Here is a 17,893-nt window from a genome sequence, read left to right as displayed (position 1 = left end):
GTTCATTTCAGTGAATGGCTGAATTAGATCATTTCTTAGATTTTTTTCTGTTTCCTCTTTGTTTTTTGCCCTCCCTTTCCCCCTCCCTTTCTTGTCTTCATACTTTGCCCTTCTGTGCTTGGCTTAGTCCCTTCCCCTAGGGAACTTACTGGTTTCTCACTGTGATTTGCTGCCTATTTTGGACTGCCTAGATTCAAAGGATCTAGTAGCCTTTCTCTGCCTCAAGCTCTATCAAATGCCTATGTCTTTGCAAGAAATAAACCCCAACTGGTGGCATGAGTTATTGAGCCTCAATTGAACTTTAACGCTTGTTTCATGAGAAAATAATAACAATTAAATATTTATTAAATGCTATTTATATTCTAAGCATGGGGCTAAACATTTCGTATATATTATCTCAGTAATTGTCACTGCATGAGATAGGAACAGTAATCAGCCCCATTTGACAGACACAAACAAAAGCTCAGAGAGGCTCAGTGACTTATCCAAATTTACCCAACCAGGAGGTAGGATATGGGGATTTTACTTCAGATTAGTTGGCTGCAGAGCCAGAGAGTTTCAAACTTTACTTCCAAAGAGTCTATGGAAGAGACAAGGAGCTTAAGAAAGTACTTAGCTCACATTTTTTTTTATTTGTGAACATACTGTACAGAGGGGTTACAATTACATGGGCAGGATAATGCATACATTTCTTACCAAGCATTGCAGCCTCCTCCTTTGTTTACCCTTCACATCCCTTCCCAGCCTCCCCCCTCCCCCCCCATCCATTCTTCCCCCCACCCCCACCCCCGCACCAACGTTGTAAAGCTCGTTTTTGACATGACAACTTGTACTTCTCATTGTTGCAACAGGTCCACCTGAATCCTTAAACGACTTGTTTAGTTTTTCAAAGACTATGTGGATACTCATTGGCTTTCAAAAGTGGCAGGAACCTGGCTTTGTAAATGAAATTATTGAATAAGTGCATAGAGAATTATCTGGAATTTAAGTCAAGAGTTCTTTTTTGTACAATTTTTATTGTAAAAATGCTGTACAGAGGGGTTACAGTTACATGAGCAAGATACTGAATATATTTCCTATTGAACATTGTTGCCCCCTCCTTTGTTTTCCCCCTACCATCCCTTCCTTCCCACCTCCACAGTGCTAAGATCAAGTTCTGCTCTACCATCTGACACTGTAATTTGAGGCAAATTACTCACTCAGTCTATACTCTACTTTTCTTTTCTATAAACTGACAATATGGAAAATATGTCATAGAATGGTTATAAGAATAAAAGGGCTTTGTAAACTTTAAGCTGCATACCAAGTACCAAAAGTAGCTGTGGTGGTCAGCTTAACTTTGTCAATGTTGTAATACAAGGGAATGCTTAAGTGATTTGGGTTTTTTGTTTGTTTGTTTTTGGTAAATAAATCTTGGGAAACTCAAGATTCTATTCAGAGAAGGAGGAAATCTGATCTACTTAGTGGTTAAATTCATATACTGAATTTTCTTAAGGTAAGAACAAAGTCACAGAACAAGCCCAAGAAAATATAACCTCCTCCAGTGTTTCATAGTCTCCAGGATCTTCCCATCTTTCCTATCCTTAATTCTCAGCACCTTCTCATACCCACACCATAACACACACACACACACACACACACACACACACACACACACACACTTAACAAATTTATACTTAGAAAGACTTAAAAAGTTCTTGTTTCGGCTGCTATTCCCTTCCCTTCTTTATGCTTCCACTCCCCCATGTGATATTCTCTTACCCCTATCTCTACCATGGGTCCCTCTGGAAACTCTCTTCTACAGAAGGTTCAGGAAGTAGGTAAAGACCCCAGATCACAGCACAGCTTCCACCCTACACTGGATCCTCCAGCTTCTGCAGATCCCAGAACCTCAGTTTATCTGGAAAATAGGATAGTAATGATGTCTGACTCCTAGGGCTCTTTTGAGGGGTATAGTGCCTCTAGTGCCTGGGGAAATGGACACTGTGGAGTTCCCAAAAAACAATGGAGAAGCCACCTGTGCTCTACAATCCCTGCCCTGGTTTCACTTGCCTCCACCCTGTGCCACACTTATCCCAGGGCTCATCCACCTCCAGCCATGGAGACCCTATTCCTGACCCCCACCGCTGTATGACTGCCAACAGCCTCACAGGCCTCTACTTTTGTGCTCCCAACAGGAAGTGAATACTCTGGCAACACCTACAGCCACACCCCCTACTCCTCCTACAGCGAGGCCTGGCGCTTCCCCAACTCCAGCTTGCTGAGTAAGTCCCTGGGGCTGTTCAAGTTTTCTGCTGGGCAGGGTAGGAGGGGAACAAGACCAGACAAAAATGTGTTTATAGCTGGGATGCACTAGGCTAGATGGAGACTTGTTATTTATTTGGGGAGGGGGGAGCAGCACAGAAGGCTAGAGACTTTATGACTTCTGTTCCCTTTAGGTCTTCAAAGCCATGTTTGTTTGTTTGTTTGTTTTTTCTGCTGCTGCTGGGGCTTGAAGTCAAGGCCTGGGCATTGGCCTTTAGCTTTTTTCCTTCAAGGCTGGAGCTCTATCACCAGAGATACATCTCCACTTCTGGCTAGTTAATTGAAGATAAGAGTCTCTGACTTTTTGGCCTGGACTGGCTTCAAACCATGATTCTCAGATCTCAGCCTCTTGAGTAGCTAGGATTATAGGCCTGAGCTACCAGCAGCTGGCTAATCTTTTTGAGTGTGTAAGATTTAGAGTTCCCGCCTCCAAAGACAGGGGAAATTAGAGGGCAAGGATGGACTCAAGAAAAGCCTAAGACAGGTCCCCTGACCTGTAAAGGCTTATAACCCACAGCAGCAAATACTGGCTCAAGGACACCCCGAAGACATGCCAGTTGATTTCCTTTACAAGAGCTGATTTCAAGATGCCATTCTGTGGTCCCCATTAACCATCTAAGTGGGTCACAAATAATCATGATTCAGCAGTAAAAGTCTTACTCAGCAATTCTTATTCCATCCAGTTCTCCATATTTGGCTTGAGAAAACAGCATTTAAGGCACAGGCCAGAAAGTTGAGTGTCAGTGTCAATGAGCTTGGAGGCTACTCTTCACCTGTCTTTTGTCCTGGGGCCTAGTCTGGATAGAGAAAATTCTTCAGGAAAGCAAGGCTACATATGGGGAACTTGAGGGATTCCACTAGTACACCTTCTGAAGTGGTGGCCTTGGGAGTATCAGAACGGACCTTAATCCGAGAGAATCAGTGACCCAAGGACACCATTGCAAGCTAGCTGAACTGTACATTCCCTAAGACCTTCCTTCTCTAGTTGTTATATCCTGGTATTCCAGACTAGAAGAGTGGCCAACATGGACTGTGTTTGCCAGATGCTTGCAAGAACAAGACAGAGGACAAGGGCAATGAGATGTGTGGGGCTCTGGGAGCCACCCTGCTGAGCCTCCGTAGGCTGCCCACCCAGTAGGTGTGCAGAGCCTGCTAGGAAGTCCTTAAGCCCAGACTGATGAATCTCAATCCTAGTCTAACCTGTTACTGTTTGGGCAAGGCCAGGGAGAAGCCCAATAACCTCCAGTGTACTTGGCTCTTGGGGTTCCATATATAACTATTCTCTGTTACCCTTTTCCAGTAGTCAGGGTGTTGAAGGCCAAAATAGCCAGGATTGGAGTGGGGGAAAGACAGAGAGCAAGAAGCCACCATTCTCTTCTGGCCAGAAATTCAAAGGTGAGGCTAGAGAAGGGAGAAACAAGGCTGGAGAGTAGTTAATCTTTGATGATCAGGTAGGCAACACATAAATGATTAACACATGCTGTCCTATACGTCAGCAGATGTAGGGAAGGCTGTGGGGCAATTTCCTCCTCTGACCAGCAATGTTGTTGTTATTTTTTTTAACATGTCCAGGTTCTCCATATTATTACAGCTCCACATCAAGGGCAGGTGCACCACCCACCACTGCCACAGCCTTTGACCATCTGTAGTTGTCATGGGGACAGTGGGAGTGACTGGGAAACAGGAGGACTCAGCTTGGGACAAGCCCTTCAGTCATACAAAGGAATCTTTATTTATTACATGAAAAATAACGACAATTCCAGCATTGCGACTCACTCCCTGTGTGGTTAATGAACCATGAATGACAAGATGACCTTGGAGAAGGTTGAACTGTCCTCTAAAACTCCATGATGATGGGCAGAAGTTCCAGAGAGAGAACCAGTTTATTACTAAAGAGACCAAATTGGTGGAGAAACATGCTCAGGCTGATGCCCACCACAAAAAAAAAAAAAGGAAGAGGAAAGAAGAGGGAGCATGAAGAGCATGAGGGGGTTGCAAACGGGCTAACAGTTGCTCAGTGGCCCTTGTGTGTATCTATCATCAACACCACTCTAGCAATCTTGACAGTAGTAAGCAAGTCCTTTTTCCCACAACTCATACCCTGGGCCAAGGCTTTCCATTAGTCACTAAGAGTCACCACTTTCTGCCTCCTGCCACCTTCTTCAGCTCAGTTTGCTTGGATCTGCCTACACCTCCCTCCTGGGCATGAGGAAAGGCTGGCCAAGTCCATCAGAAACTCCGGCTGCCTGCTGACCTTCCCTTTGCTTGCTGCTGTGAACTTACAAGCACCAACCAGCCTCTCTTCCAGTAGATTGCGTTGGCTGCTGACAGCAACCAGATCAGCCAAAAGTAACTGGAGACAGCAATTCCAAAGATCCATGGCCTTTGGGAGGTACAGTGCAGCTCTGCCAAGGGCAAAGCTAGGCAGAATGGTGGGGACTTACTTCCCCTTCCCAACTGCTCCTACCAAATCAATGTGTTGTCTGCAGCTCCAGCCCACACAGCCACTGAAGAGACCTTGAGGCTGCTGGAGCTAATAATGAGGTCCCCTCTCTAGCCCCTGCAGTTTGTTCCCCCACAACCTGACTGTAAATACTGTAAATGACGCTCTGTTTAGGTCAAGCTTTCTTCTTTCCATTCCCCATATTTTGGCTTCCAAGTGAATCGTCTCCCTACTGTGTTGGGCTTTTCTCCTTGATCCTTCTTTCTTTTCTAAAAACAACCCACCATTGCCAAATGACTCAATAAACCATTACTCTTTATCTCAGGCTTTGAGGTTGACTGGAGAAGGAAGTACCATGGGGTTGAGGCTTCCTCCTGAGCTCAAAGCTGAGTGGCTGAAAAGTCACTTGGGAGCTTTGGGTGTAAAAGGACCTTCTATTATCCCATAGCCCTGAGGTAGCATTCTTCCTCTGTCCTTAGTAGATGTCCAACACAGGGTAAATCAGTTATTTCAAGCTTTGAGGTTTTGCATTCTTTAAATGTGAGCATGAAACAAGCATGTGGCACTGGCCCATCATGTACTCCCCATAAGCAATTACTGTTAGTATTAAAACAGGATGTCAGAGAATCAGTGGCCTTGATTGTGGAAGGATCCAGGAATAGCTACAAACTGGGACATCTCTTATGGACCTCATAGTGTTGGAGGATGAAAGGGAAAAGACTAGGCTCTCTTGTGTGCCCGCCTGATGTGGGAGGGTGTTGTGGAAGCTAAGTTGGAGTCAGCCACAGTTTACATATTAGGGAACTGGTGCTCAAGTTAATATGGATACCTGGGCAGATAATTGATGGAAGAAAGGATCTTTATCCTACCAAGGGACCCCCCCCCCGCAAGGTGGGGAAGACAGAGTGTAGAGACAAGGCTGTTATCTTCTTAGGTTTCCCATAAGCAGAGAAGCTCATGGGCAGGGGTGGCTTGACAATAGTTGTATCATAAGGGGAACCCTCCTGTGAAGCATTTGAAATGAGTCTCATTCTCTAGCAACAGTGCTTCCCTCTTGCTTGAGCTTGGCAGTAGGATGCTAAAGCCAGTTTGTTTGTTTTTTTGTTTGTTTGTTTTGGTCAGTCAGGGGGTTTGAACTCTGGGCCTGGGCACTGTCCCTCAGCTCTTCAGCTCAAGGCTAGCACTCTATCATTTGAGCCACAGCGCCACTTCTGGTTTTCTAGTGGTTTATTGGAGATAAGAGTCTCACGGGCTTTCCTGCTCAGGTTAGCTTTGAACGGTGATCCTAGGCGCCCAGCCTAAAGACAGTTTTATCTGAGGCTCTTCATGACCTTGCACCTAAGTTCCTAAATGCCTTAAGAAAACCTCCCACTCAAGAATTCTTTAAGATGTGTAGGGTCACCAAAAACGTGGATATCAATTCTTTGCATTCACGTATAAAACCCTTCTAGGAATACTGTGTGCCTATGGCACACCCTCTCCAAATGATTTGGGTGTATTTTTAATGAGGTGACCTTGGCACAAAATTCACCTTCCTTTCTCTTAAATTGGTTATCCTAGGACACTCATCTCAGAACAGATGTTGGGTGACTGTGTGGCATGACCACAAGGACTAGGTTTTGGCTAGACCCCATGTGGATAAGTCATCCAAGGATCCAAGATGAAACTATAGATCATTTGAGGTTCAGAAAATATAGTCATCACCATCAATGTTGCCAGAGAGAAATGATTATGAGGTACCTCAGCACTGGGTATGATGTTGTGAGTTGGTGGGCTATGAAAGGAGCACAATACAAAAAAAAAAAAAAGTGTACTCATTACCTCACTCATGTAACTGTAACCCTCTGTATAGTATCTTTAAAAAAAAAAAAAAAAAAAAAAAAGGATGTGAGGACAAGGATAGGGACTTGTGGGAAGTGGTAGGAATTGCGCTGGAAGGCCAATCTGCCCTGGGAGCGTGAGGGAAGCATCTGTGGATGGCTGAATTTGAAAGCGACTGGTTTACTGTGCAGGAAGTCAGAAGCCCTGCTTTCTGAGGGGTTGGTGGGAGTGGTATTTGTTGCAGAAGTGGGAATGAGGTCTGAAATATTCCTATTGTACTAAGGGCTCTTTGTACAGACACCCCCATTGCAACTGCTCCTAGACTAACCTCTTTCACTGGCCTACATGAAAAGACCTGGGCTTTCTAGGCAGCTCTTTCTGGTCTATCACATGCCTCATGACCTGCTCTTCCTAGCACTGACCATACAAACCTAGAACCTTAGATTAAGTCCCTGGATAACATCTGACAGAGCAGACTGTGGCATAGTTCTAATGAAAGGACCCTGCCTCCCACAAAAATTGCTTTCCTGTGTCTCTTGTTTGTCCATTCTTTTTTTCCATCTTATTTTCTTATTCCATTCTCTCTTTTGCTGAGTTCAAAGAAGTTATGCCTTTTCCTCCATGTGATGGACTTTTGTATTTCCAGGGCTGTGGATGTGTGAAAGAGAAGGTAAATGACTGCAGAGAGCCTTGAGATCCTCCATGAGCTGTGGAGGTGCCCGGAAGCTTCCTCTTGCTCTCAAGTCCCCTTCTCTTTGGCTTCTTGCTCTTCTCATTGCTTTATTTCCTTCCTTTGGCTCTTGGACCTCTCTAGGACACAGGCTCTGGAGACTGGTCATCCTGTTCACATACTCTGGCACCCCACTCACCACTATCATCAGCCTCACGCTGCCTCTTTCCATCCCCAAACAGAATCAGGATCTTCTTCCTGGAAGAAGCTGGAGGAGGATGGGTCTTTCTTCTCTTCTGGGAAGCACTGTCCTTCGATACCCTTTTCCCCCATTTTTGAAAAGCAGAACAGACTAAGACCCAGCTGTGGGGGTTGCCTGCGATTTGGGGCAAGAGCCTCAGACCCTGTGGGAGGAGGCCAAGTGGGGGTGGGGAGGTGGACCAGCTCCTCTGCATCTGTGCCCTGTGGCAGCAGGCCAGGCTGGGGAGTGAAGCTCTGCCTGCGGCTCTCCCAGGAAAATGTGATTTCCCTTGAGTGAAGCGGACTGTGCAGTGTGGAAATTGGCTCTTTTCTGAGCGAGCAGTTGCTGTGGCTTTGGAGTTGGGGCGGGCTGGGGCCTGCAGGAGGCCCCTGGAGTGAGCCGGGAGCAGCCATGTGCTGAGAACTCATTAGGGATAAATCAAACTAGTAACAGCATGAAGCCAGCACCCTCCCCCTCAGCATACGGTCCCTCCCCACCCCCTCTGAGACCTCCCACTCCCTCTCTTCCTCCACAGTGGTCCTCTCCCATCCAACTCCCTCTTGCCTTCTCCCCAGCCAGGATATCTTCCCCACAGCCAAGACAACTTACCCTGCAGCTCCAAGAGCCCACACATATACATACATACACATCCATGGACTCTTGTATGCACGTATCTCTGCCCAAACTCCAGGAGCTGACATTAAATTAAAAATATGTTCATTTAATAATATAGCTATTTTGTTTGCTTTATATTTGTTTCCTTTCAGTGGTATAGGGCTTGTCATAGCCCAGTTCTTGCTAGATGCACAGATAGGGAACTCCCATTACAGTCCCCCACCTAGGTTCTATGTGATCTACAACCCACTTCTTCATCCTTGCACAATCTTTTCCTGGGTTTGGGGGTGTCCCACAGTAGAAACTCGTAGGTACAAAATATCAACTCTCCCACCTATGAATTCCTGGGGAGTTGAGAACACCAGAAGATTTCCTGTAGCAGAAAAGAAATTGTCCACAAAATGGATGAGCTTGGTTAGAAAGGAAACTAACTCATTTCTCACAGAAGGAGAAAGGAAGAGAGAAAGAATTGGTGGAGGGGGAGGCAGAGAAGCAAAGGGAGGGCCAAGGACTGGGCCACTAATCCAGGGCTGCCCTGCCACTAGATTGGGGGTATCATTAGAACCTGTTAGCTATTGTTACAATGATGATAAGGATCCTGGTAATCACAGTTGCCATGTGTGGTAAGTCCTGCACCCCAACTGAAAGTGGCTAATGGATGCTGCTAGAGGAACCCAGGCCTGAAGTATAGAGCTGCAGCTTCTGATCCATCCCACTGGTGACTCAAAGAGTGTCCATCTGGCTTAACCCAGAATGATGTTCTGCTTTCACTTCTGATGCCATAGTTACAGGGCCAGTGAAAACCATGGAGAAGTTTTCCTAACCCTGAATAGGGTTAGGAGTTGTTAGTTATGAAGTCCCTTTCTCCCAATTTTCCAGGCAAAATCCCCTATTTGGAATCTGATCCCTGTTTGAAGTATGGGTGGAGTTTTGCTTCCCTACCTGCTCAGATGGGCAGAGGTTCTGGCTCAAATATGTGAAACTATAGACAGGTTTCTAAAGGATCTCGGGATGGGGCAGAAGTTGTTGGGTCCGATGAAAGGTAAGTGCACCATTGGCCTGTTCCCCAGCCTCCCTCAGCCCAGGAGACAACCAGACACAGCGGGGAGCCAAGTCAAGCAGGAAGCAAACTCATTTATTAACAGAGAGCAGCCCTTTTTAAAGCCAAAAAGGTGCATTGGCATGGCAGGGGAGGAAGAGGAACCAATCACTGTCAAGGTCACACCCTATCATGCACCTAAGCTTCCACACTAAGCTGGTTACACACTGAATGTAAGGCAAATTGGGCTCTGTCCACTCTACTCTCTCTCAGAGCCATCTTTGCTGCCCATGTGCTCTACAGTAAATCAGGCTCTGCCCACTCAACTCCCTCTCAGCGCCATCTTTGCTGCCCATGTGTTCTGCAAGAAGTGAGGGAGGGAAGAATTTTAGACAGAGATATAAGGATTTTGCTTCATCCTCACATTAACTAACTGGTCCATTCATTCTTCCATGAACTAACCTACTATGAGCAATTCTCTTTTGTAGGTACCTAGGAGAAACAAAATAAATCCAATTGGAACGTTCCTCCTACCCTCTCCATCACAAAAAAAGAACAAACCTCTCAGAGCTTAGATATGAGATGTTTGCAACCATAGAGCAATGTGGAAAATTGGTGAAGATCATAAGAAAGATATAAAATACAAACAATATTTGCAAAATCCTTTATGGGCTTGCCAGGATTTTCTCTGGCATTGCTGTCTTCTCCTATAAGCAGCTGCTATAGACTTCACTAATAAGCTCTATATTTCAGGCCCAGCAGCCTGGCCTGTCTCTTCTTAAGAGCTACTCCTTAGCCTTCCTGTGTGTCTATGCCCATTCCATCCACTGTCGCTAGACTCACTGCTGCTTAGCTCATTGAACAGAAAAATCTGGCACCTGTGCCTCTTAGTCTGCCTCTTTGTTCCTATACCCTGGTAGGGAAGCAGGAGATAAGTGCTCAAAGTCTTGAACCAATCACAGGCTTCCCCTCCCTACACAAATTGGGTGGTTTGTTCCTCTTCTTACCTTGATACCTATTGCACCCAGGATGGGGCAAACCCAGACTCTGACCAAGGTCTGCTGAACCAGAGGAAAAGAGAGAGAAGGAGACTCAGCAGAGTGGGAAATGACAGGTACAGAAAAGGTGGTAGCTGTCTGGAGCTGGGAACGTGATATCATCCGGCTGTGAGTTCAAGAACTCTTGGGATTGGCAACTAGTCTTCATTTCATGACCCTCCTATTCATCCCATGTGTCTTTCCTCAGGGCTCTACTTGGAGCATGGAGGGAAGGGTATTTAGGGGCTCAAATGCAAAAACTGTGGGTGAGTTTTACATCCCAAATGCCCTGGGAAAGAAGGGAGTGGGAGGAAGGGAGTGGGGGGCAAGAGTCATCTCCCAGCAGACAGTGTGTGTGTGTGTGTCTGTCTGTGTGTGTGTGTGTGTGTGTGTGTGTGTGTGTGTGTGTAGGGGGTGGGGAGAGAGACCCAGACCCAGGTCAAGGCTCAGGACCTATCTGAGCATGTGGGCTGCTAAGGAGGAGCTGAGGCGGGGGAGGGGAGGGCGGGGAGGTGAATAAATAATAGGAAATAAAACTTCATGAAGCAGAAAATAAAAGGCAGATTATACAGATGTGGCAATTTGAAGGATCATTGCTTCTGTCCTCTTTTTAACTGCTGCATCTGGAGTTTTGAAGCGGTTTATCCTCTCCCTCCCTCTGCCAGGTCCCTGGCTGGCTAGAGACCCCCATGGGGCCAAAGCGTGCATGGGGACAACATCTTGAACACCTCTGTCCACGGCGTTTCTTAGCATCATGTGCAGGTGCCCAACTTTAAGCAAACTCATAAAGCTGGGTCAGTGGGTAAAAGGGTAGGAGGGGTGTCTGAGGTGATGCTTCTCACCAGGTGCGGATGTGGCTATGGCTATTACAGGGTTTGGGACAGGCAAGGGACAATGGGATGAGCATGGATGGTCAGAAATTGGAGGATCACATGAGGAAGGAATTCCTGGCAAGAGGGGTTTGAAGGACTGTCAGTTAAAGAGGGCCTCTGTGGCTTTTTTCTTTCTTCATCAAAATTCATTTGTTAAGCCTCAGTTTGACACTGTGCCAGGTGCAATATAAATAGACATGGTCCCTGCCCTTAAGGAATTTCTAGCTTAAGACACACACAGTGGCATTTTGTTTATTTTATTTTAAATATTAATGTATTCTCACTTTGTTCAAGGGAGGATTTGTGACAGCTCATAGGAAATGCATGCAATAAATTAATAAGATACAAATAAAAAAGAAAGCACCAAGACAACAGAATAGTCCCTATGGTAGGTAGGAAAAGCTCTAAGAGGTAGAAAAGTTAGTCTGGAAATTGGCCTTAAATCTCATGGTGGTCTAGTGAAAAGGCCATCACGGCCATGTACTTGGCTCCTGCTCATGTGAAAACGGTGTTCTGGCTCCCAAAGGAAAGCAGCACTTTTGCTAACCCTTGGCTTTAAGGGAAATCATTTTTTTTTTATTTTTTTGTCAGTCATGGGGTTTGAACTCTGGGCCTGAGCACTGTCCCTCAGCCCTTCAGCTCAAGGCTAGCGCTCTTCCAGTTGAGCTACAGTGCCACTTCCCATTTTCTAGTGGTTTATTGGAGAGAAGAGTTTCACAGACTTTTGTGCCCGGGCTGGCTTTGAACCATGATCCTCAGATCTCAGCCTCCTGAGTAGCTAGGATTACAGGCGTGAGCCACTAGCATCCAGCTGGGAAATCATTATTTTTAATCATTATATTTAAGTAGTATGAAAGGGCTTCACCATGTCAGTTTATGAGTACAATGCCTCTTGATAAATGTCATCTCTTTTTGTCATTGGCCCCCATCTCTCCCAACCCCACCCATCCTTTCAATTTTCCTAGTTGTATTTTTACACACATATTCAATATACATTGAATATTATGACTGCATTATCCTACCCTTTCTCTCTTTGTCTATAATCCCTCCCTTTAACTTTAACTCCCCCTCCCACCTCAAGTAACAGCTTCCTGGTATTCACTGTAAGTTAGTTCTTCAAAGGAGTTAAACCACTGGAATTTTTCACCTGACCATGATAAAGGTGACTAACTGTGGATTATCCCATAAAAACACTACAGCTAACTCCAGCTTTCCTGGAGTCATCTCATGCAGTGAGAAGCAGGCAAAGTCAAGAGGCAGTCCCTTCCAAGTTCTGCCAAACAAGAGCTTTGGGCTCCTCACCCTTCTGCCCTCACTTCAGCATTGTGTTTGAGGTGGGGAAAGGGGGAGGGGACTGTTTGCTAGGGATAGAAAAGTGGCAGATCTAAGTTATGGCAGACATGAGCCATGAGGGCAACTGCTTCCATAATAATGCCCTGATTTGGGGCTGGGAAGGTGGCTCAGTGGTAGAGTGCTTGCCTTGCATGCATGAGGCCCTGGGTTTGATTCCTCAGCACCACATAAGCAGAAAATAAAAAGCCGGAAGTGGCGCTGTGACTCAAGTGGTAGACTGCTAGCCTTGAACTGAAGAGCTGAGGGACAGTGCCCAGGCCCGGAGTTCAGGATCCACGACCGGACCCAAAAAATAAAAAAATAAAAAAAATAATAATAATGCCCTGATTTCCCACTTAAATGTTTCTTCCCATAATGTCCTATATTCCCACTCAGCCTATGAAAAGAGCTATGATGGTGCATTCACAAGCTATCAGAAAATTAGTGCACAGCCCAGAAAAGGAGTTATAGGAGGAGCCCCCATATTGTAAGAATTGCCCTCTAAGAAGACTGCAATGGACCCCCAGCTCTGGGACCTCTCTCCTCAGTCTGCTTTCCCTTTCAATAACCTTATGTTTTACTATACTTCACAACTGCTCTGCCTCTTAATTCTTTACCAGCAGTAGGAATGGACCCATACCTCTAGATCACATCAGGTCTTTTATCCCAGTGGGGTTTGAACCACAAATTTAGCATGTGACCAGAAGTCATATGCTTGAGTTTTACATGACCACAGTCTCAGAGGCAAAACTAATGCCAATCTTAGTCCAACTCAAAGCAAAAAAGTGAGTTCATATGGGCAGGAGAAGGGCTGAAAGATAAGCACAAGACTGCTCTGCAAATCCTGAATGAGGAAGAAGTCTTGTCTCTGTCCATTTACTTCTCCCAATCCAGTGTCTCATCACAGATAGGTGCAGAGAGATCAAAAAGCTGAAGCTTCTAACCTTGCACCAAAGGTGAACACTGGGTTGAATGTCCTTAGGGGTTCTGGTAAGTTATCTTTCAAAGTAATGCAGAAAGCACCACAGATTCATTCAAAAAAATAGGAAGTCAAGAGAGGATGAGTCTGGGGACACAACACTCAGCTGTCTTACAGGTTAACAGGTAACACCTGTTCAGAACCTTACAGTTCCAGAGAGATTTATAGAAGCACCATCTCTTGCAGACAGTCACAACTCAGGTCTGAAATTCAGATTGGAGCTAAATGTTTCCTTTTTGAAAAGTGCTCCCTGAAGCTGTCCTGAAAGGCCCTCAGTGAACCCAGCCAAGAAAGACCTCAGAGGCTGCACCTACGAAGAAATGAATTTAGGGTTTAGGAGGAGCAAGAAAGGTAAATAAAGGAAAGACAGAAAAAAAATTAAGAAAGAAGAGGTAGTCGGGCACTGTAATCCTAGTACTAGTAATCCTAGTTACTCAGGAGGCTGATATCTGAGGATCGCAATTCAAAGCCAGCTCAGGCAGGAAAGAGACTCTTATCTCCAATTAACTACCAGAAAACTGGAAATGGTGCTGTGGCTCAAGTGGTAGAGCACTTGCCTTGAGTGAAGAGCTCAGGGACAGTACCCAGACCCAGAGTTCAAGCCCACAACCAACAACAAAGAAGAAAGGAGGAGGAGGAGGAGAGGAGGAGGAGGGGGAGGAGGAGGAGGAGGAGGAAGGAAAGAAAGAAAGGAAAGAAGTGAGGAAGAAGACCTGGAGATTTGGGGTGGGGATGGTAGCCTTGAGATGCCATTCTTTGGCCCTGCTCTTGGAAGGTTTATGCTCTCGGAAGCAGAGAGAAACACACACACACGCGCGCACACACACACACACACACACACACACACACACACGCACATACACATGCATGCGCACATGCGCACACGCAGGCAGGCAGGCAGGCAGAGAGAGCAAGAGAGAAATAGAGAAACAGAGAGAGAGGAAGGAAGGAGGTAAGGAAAGGAGAGGAGATTTGGGGATGCAGAAAGTCATGGGAGGAGATCACTCAAAGTAAACTTCACAGAGGAAGTGACATCTGGGTATTAGTTGGTTTTCACCTATTTTCCATTCTTCCTAACCTGACAGTATAAAAACCACAGTTTCTCATAGATGGTGCAAGTTCCTTGTTCTTTGGGTGGTACTGGCCATACTCCTGCCATCTTCTAAGGTGGAATTCATATTTCACCTGGACTTTGTTAATGCGATTGGCTCAGATATTGGCATATGCCCCAAGACAGATAACTCAAGGAATCTCTGGGTCTGAATTGAAATTGCCAAAAGCGTATATTATCTATCTCCTAGATTTGCACCAAGAAAGATCTTGGGAGTTACTGTGGCCATCTTGGTACCATGAAGAGTGCTTCTGAGTTTAAATTTGGAATGGAATCCCAGAAATTAAGAAAACAATGAGGGGGCTGGGAAGGTGGCTCAGTGGTTGAGTGCTTGCCTTGCATGCCTGAGGCCCTGGGTTCGATTCCTCAGTACCACATAAGCAAAAAGAAAAAAGCCGGAAGTGGCGCTGTGGCTCAAGTGGTAGAGTGCTAGCCTTGAGCTTTAGAGCTGAGGGACAGCACCCAGGCCCAGAGTTCAGGCCCCACGACTGGACGCAAAAAAAAAAAAAAAAGAAAGAAAAGAATGAGGTACATACTGAACTTTACTTGCGTTCCTGATATGGATTCAGATTATCCAGTTACTGAAAATAATCAATTTCCTTTCCTGCTGGGGCCATCTGAGCTGAAATTTGTAACTGCAACCTCCAAACAGAGAGAAAGCCAAATGCAAAAATCTACTCAAAACAGGATGGCTTGTTTAAAGCAAGACCTAAATCAGAACCTAGAGAAGAAAGGGTGGTAATATGTGAGTTGGTCCAGCAAAGCTATGTGCTAATAGTTAACTTTCCAGGACTTTCTTCTGTGCCAAGCATTGTTCTGAGGTGTTTACGTGCACACTCTTCTTCTTCTTGAGGCTGTGTGGTAAGCAGTGTTATTATACTCATTTTGTAGAGAAGCAAACAGAAGTGTGAGAAGCTCGGTAACAGGCCTGAGGTCAGACAACTAAAACATGTACATGTGGAAACCAACTCAAAACAGCTCAAACCTAGGCTAGACAAAAAGGATAGGTTAGTTTAGGCCTCCATTCAGGGTCAGATGGGTCACATGGCCAAGGAAAGCCAATAGTTACTTGGAAGTAAGGGGAGATGAGGATTGGAGAAATAGTGGACTAACGGTCATTGGTGCTCCTTGGGGATGGCATTTCAGGGAGAGGTAGAGTGGAAACCCATTTGTAAGGTGTGAATTGGAGCCAGGTAGAAATAAGGGTAGGTAAGGAAGAAACAGTGAGGAATAGCCATTTTGTAAGGCACCACAGAGATGAGGAACATAGGTCTCAGCCAGGAAGAAACAGGGTCTAATGAAGGTTTTGATTTTTCCTTTTCCTAAGGTTGGTGATACTAGAAATTATTTTCTAGGCACAGGCAAGATAATGGGAGGGTTAGGCTCAAAGACTCCTAATAGGCACCCTGAGGGAGAGAGGTCCACAGTAGGCTGGAGAGAGCACCGTGTGAAGTTAGGGGGACAGTCAGCTACAAATGTGCACTTCTTCCTTTGGGAAAGAGAAGAGTCAGGGAGCAGATGTCAGATGTCAAGAATACAAACATCCAGAAAAGCTGGAGGCAAAGGGTGAAGGTATTGGCAAAGGAAGGAGAAGAGAAGCCATTAGGAAGACAGTGGCCAAACAAGAAACACTTAAATACCTGTGAGTGTTCATGTGGGTAGGGCAGGAGGGCCAAGCAAGAGGAACAGGTAGGTTATCCTAGGGCTGTTCTTGACCTTGTTCCTGGCTGATCCAGGTTATTGTTCCTTTTAAGTTTCCCTTCTGAGTTTTTTTTAAGATTTTGAAATATTTTTAATTTAAATAAAGTTGTAAAATAATATAGCTCATTTCTTGTCCATAGTTTGACTCTATCCATTACCCTTATTTATCTAATCCTGTCAGAAATTCCTAGATAGTCTCCCCAAGTCCTAAGTTTGTAACTTCTCTGTCTGCAATTGCAGAGACTCTGGGCCCCCAAAGGAGAGAGTTCAGGCCTTAAGCTATACTGATCATATATCTTTTGAGATGTTTAGAAAACAACAAATGCACCCTCCACAGAAAGCCATCTGAAAAAAGACCAACAGAGACCAGGAGACCAGGAGAGTGTTCCTTGGAGCACTCAAGAAATCAGGCTCCACAGATGGAAAAGAGCCAAACTTGAGCCCACTTATGGAACCTGGGTTAATCACCAGACCCTCTCCTCTAAGGACCAACCTAGTGCACAGGTGGGAAAAGATAGTAGGAGGAAACAAGGTCAGACATAGGCTTCAGTGACCTGATCTGTTCCACCCTTAGAATTGGGACTGAAAATTGACACAGCTTTCACTTTCCTGGTCACTAAGAACAATGCAGAGATCTCTTGCTCTCAGAAGGATGTCAGCATCCCACAGCTTTTCTTGGGACAGGTTTCACAGACAGGAGAAGCCCTGGCCTGGAGTATTATTGGTTTGGGGAAGAGGAAGGTTTTTAAGGGTACAGACTTTCTGCCACTTAGCACAGCTCTGCAACCACAAATCTGAGCAGTTAGGGAAATGCATGCCCACCCCCAAGTGGCCATATGTTAGAACTGCAACCCAACAAACCAGTCTACCTTCCTAGATTCTTCTGGCTTAAGTGAAAGGTGAAGTGGCCAGGCACTATTAACTGTGAAACCAGGCAGTCACAATCTCTTGGATTCAAACATTGCTCACACATCACCTTTACAATAAAAAAAGAAAAATAAATAAAAGAAACATCACATACACCTCTACTTTTGATTCTGGTGATAGGAATAAGGTCATATGTTCAATAAGGTTGAAGAACACACTAAATGTTGCTCAATTTACAAGCATCAGCTCCGGACTGTGTCATGTCCATCAGATGCTAAGTTTCCACCTCAACAAAATGAGACAAATTCTTGTGTGGTTGTTAAATGCTACCTACACTTCTTATCCAAGGAGATTTAAATATATACCCACTCTGGCCTGAGTCAGAATCCCTGGTTAGGAGGAAGGAATGTGGGATTTATTTTTTGGTGTGCTTCCCCAGCAAGATAAAATGTACCTCGATAGTGGCAGCTGGGGACAATGGACAAGATTGCTAATTTACAGAGTCAGAAATGTGTTTAATTCATTTTGGATCCCCTAGTACTGGCCAAAATAAAGTGTCATATAGTACATATGGAATGAATGAATGAATAAATGAATGAAGTGGGTGAAAATGTTTCTGAGGCCCCGTACAGCATTGGTAGCCTATAATTCTACCATATACATGATCACCCAGACAGAACATTCTACATACGTGCATAGACATGCTGCCACTGGGGGGTAGAGGGATGTGGCCTGCCACATTGCAGGTAGCCCCATCTGTCTGACTCTCTCTCCCTCCCTCACACACAAATGTACACTTCTTTCTTTGGTGGTTTGTATTTATTGAATACTCATTGGATTCATGGCCAGAAATTTGGCCAC

General features: G+C 45.3%; 1 protein-coding gene across 9 annotated transcripts in view; it reads left to right on the top strand.

Moving 5' to 3' along the window:
• Pax8 (paired box 8) overlaps positions 1-5,066 on the top strand; it is a 58,161-nt gene extending 53,095 nt beyond the window's left edge. For 7 of the 9 annotated variants that reach the window (XM_013036332.1, XM_013036338.1, XM_013036337.1 and 4 more), the window contains 2 exons: positions 2,178-2,264; positions 3,877-5,066. In XM_013036332.1, coding sequence (XP_012891786.1) covers positions 2,178-2,264; positions 3,877-3,953 — 164 coding nt within the window. In that variant the 3' untranslated portion in view covers positions 3,954-5,066. The remainder of the gene's footprint in view (positions 1-2,177; positions 2,265-3,876) is intronic. The other 2 variants (XM_013036334.1, XM_013036333.1) reach the window with 1 other exon arrangement.
• The last annotated feature ends 12,827 nt before the right edge of the window (positions 5,067-17,893 follow it).

The sequence above is a fragment of the Dipodomys ordii genome, unplaced genomic scaffold (assembly GCF_000151885.1).
Source record: "Dipodomys ordii isolate 6190 unplaced genomic scaffold, Dord_2.0 Scaffold271, whole genome shotgun sequence".
Taxonomy (NCBI): Eukaryota; Metazoa; Chordata; class Mammalia; order Rodentia; family Heteromyidae; genus Dipodomys; species Dipodomys ordii.
Note: the sequence above shows the minus strand (reverse complement) of the source record. Positions and strands in the feature narration are given on the sequence as shown.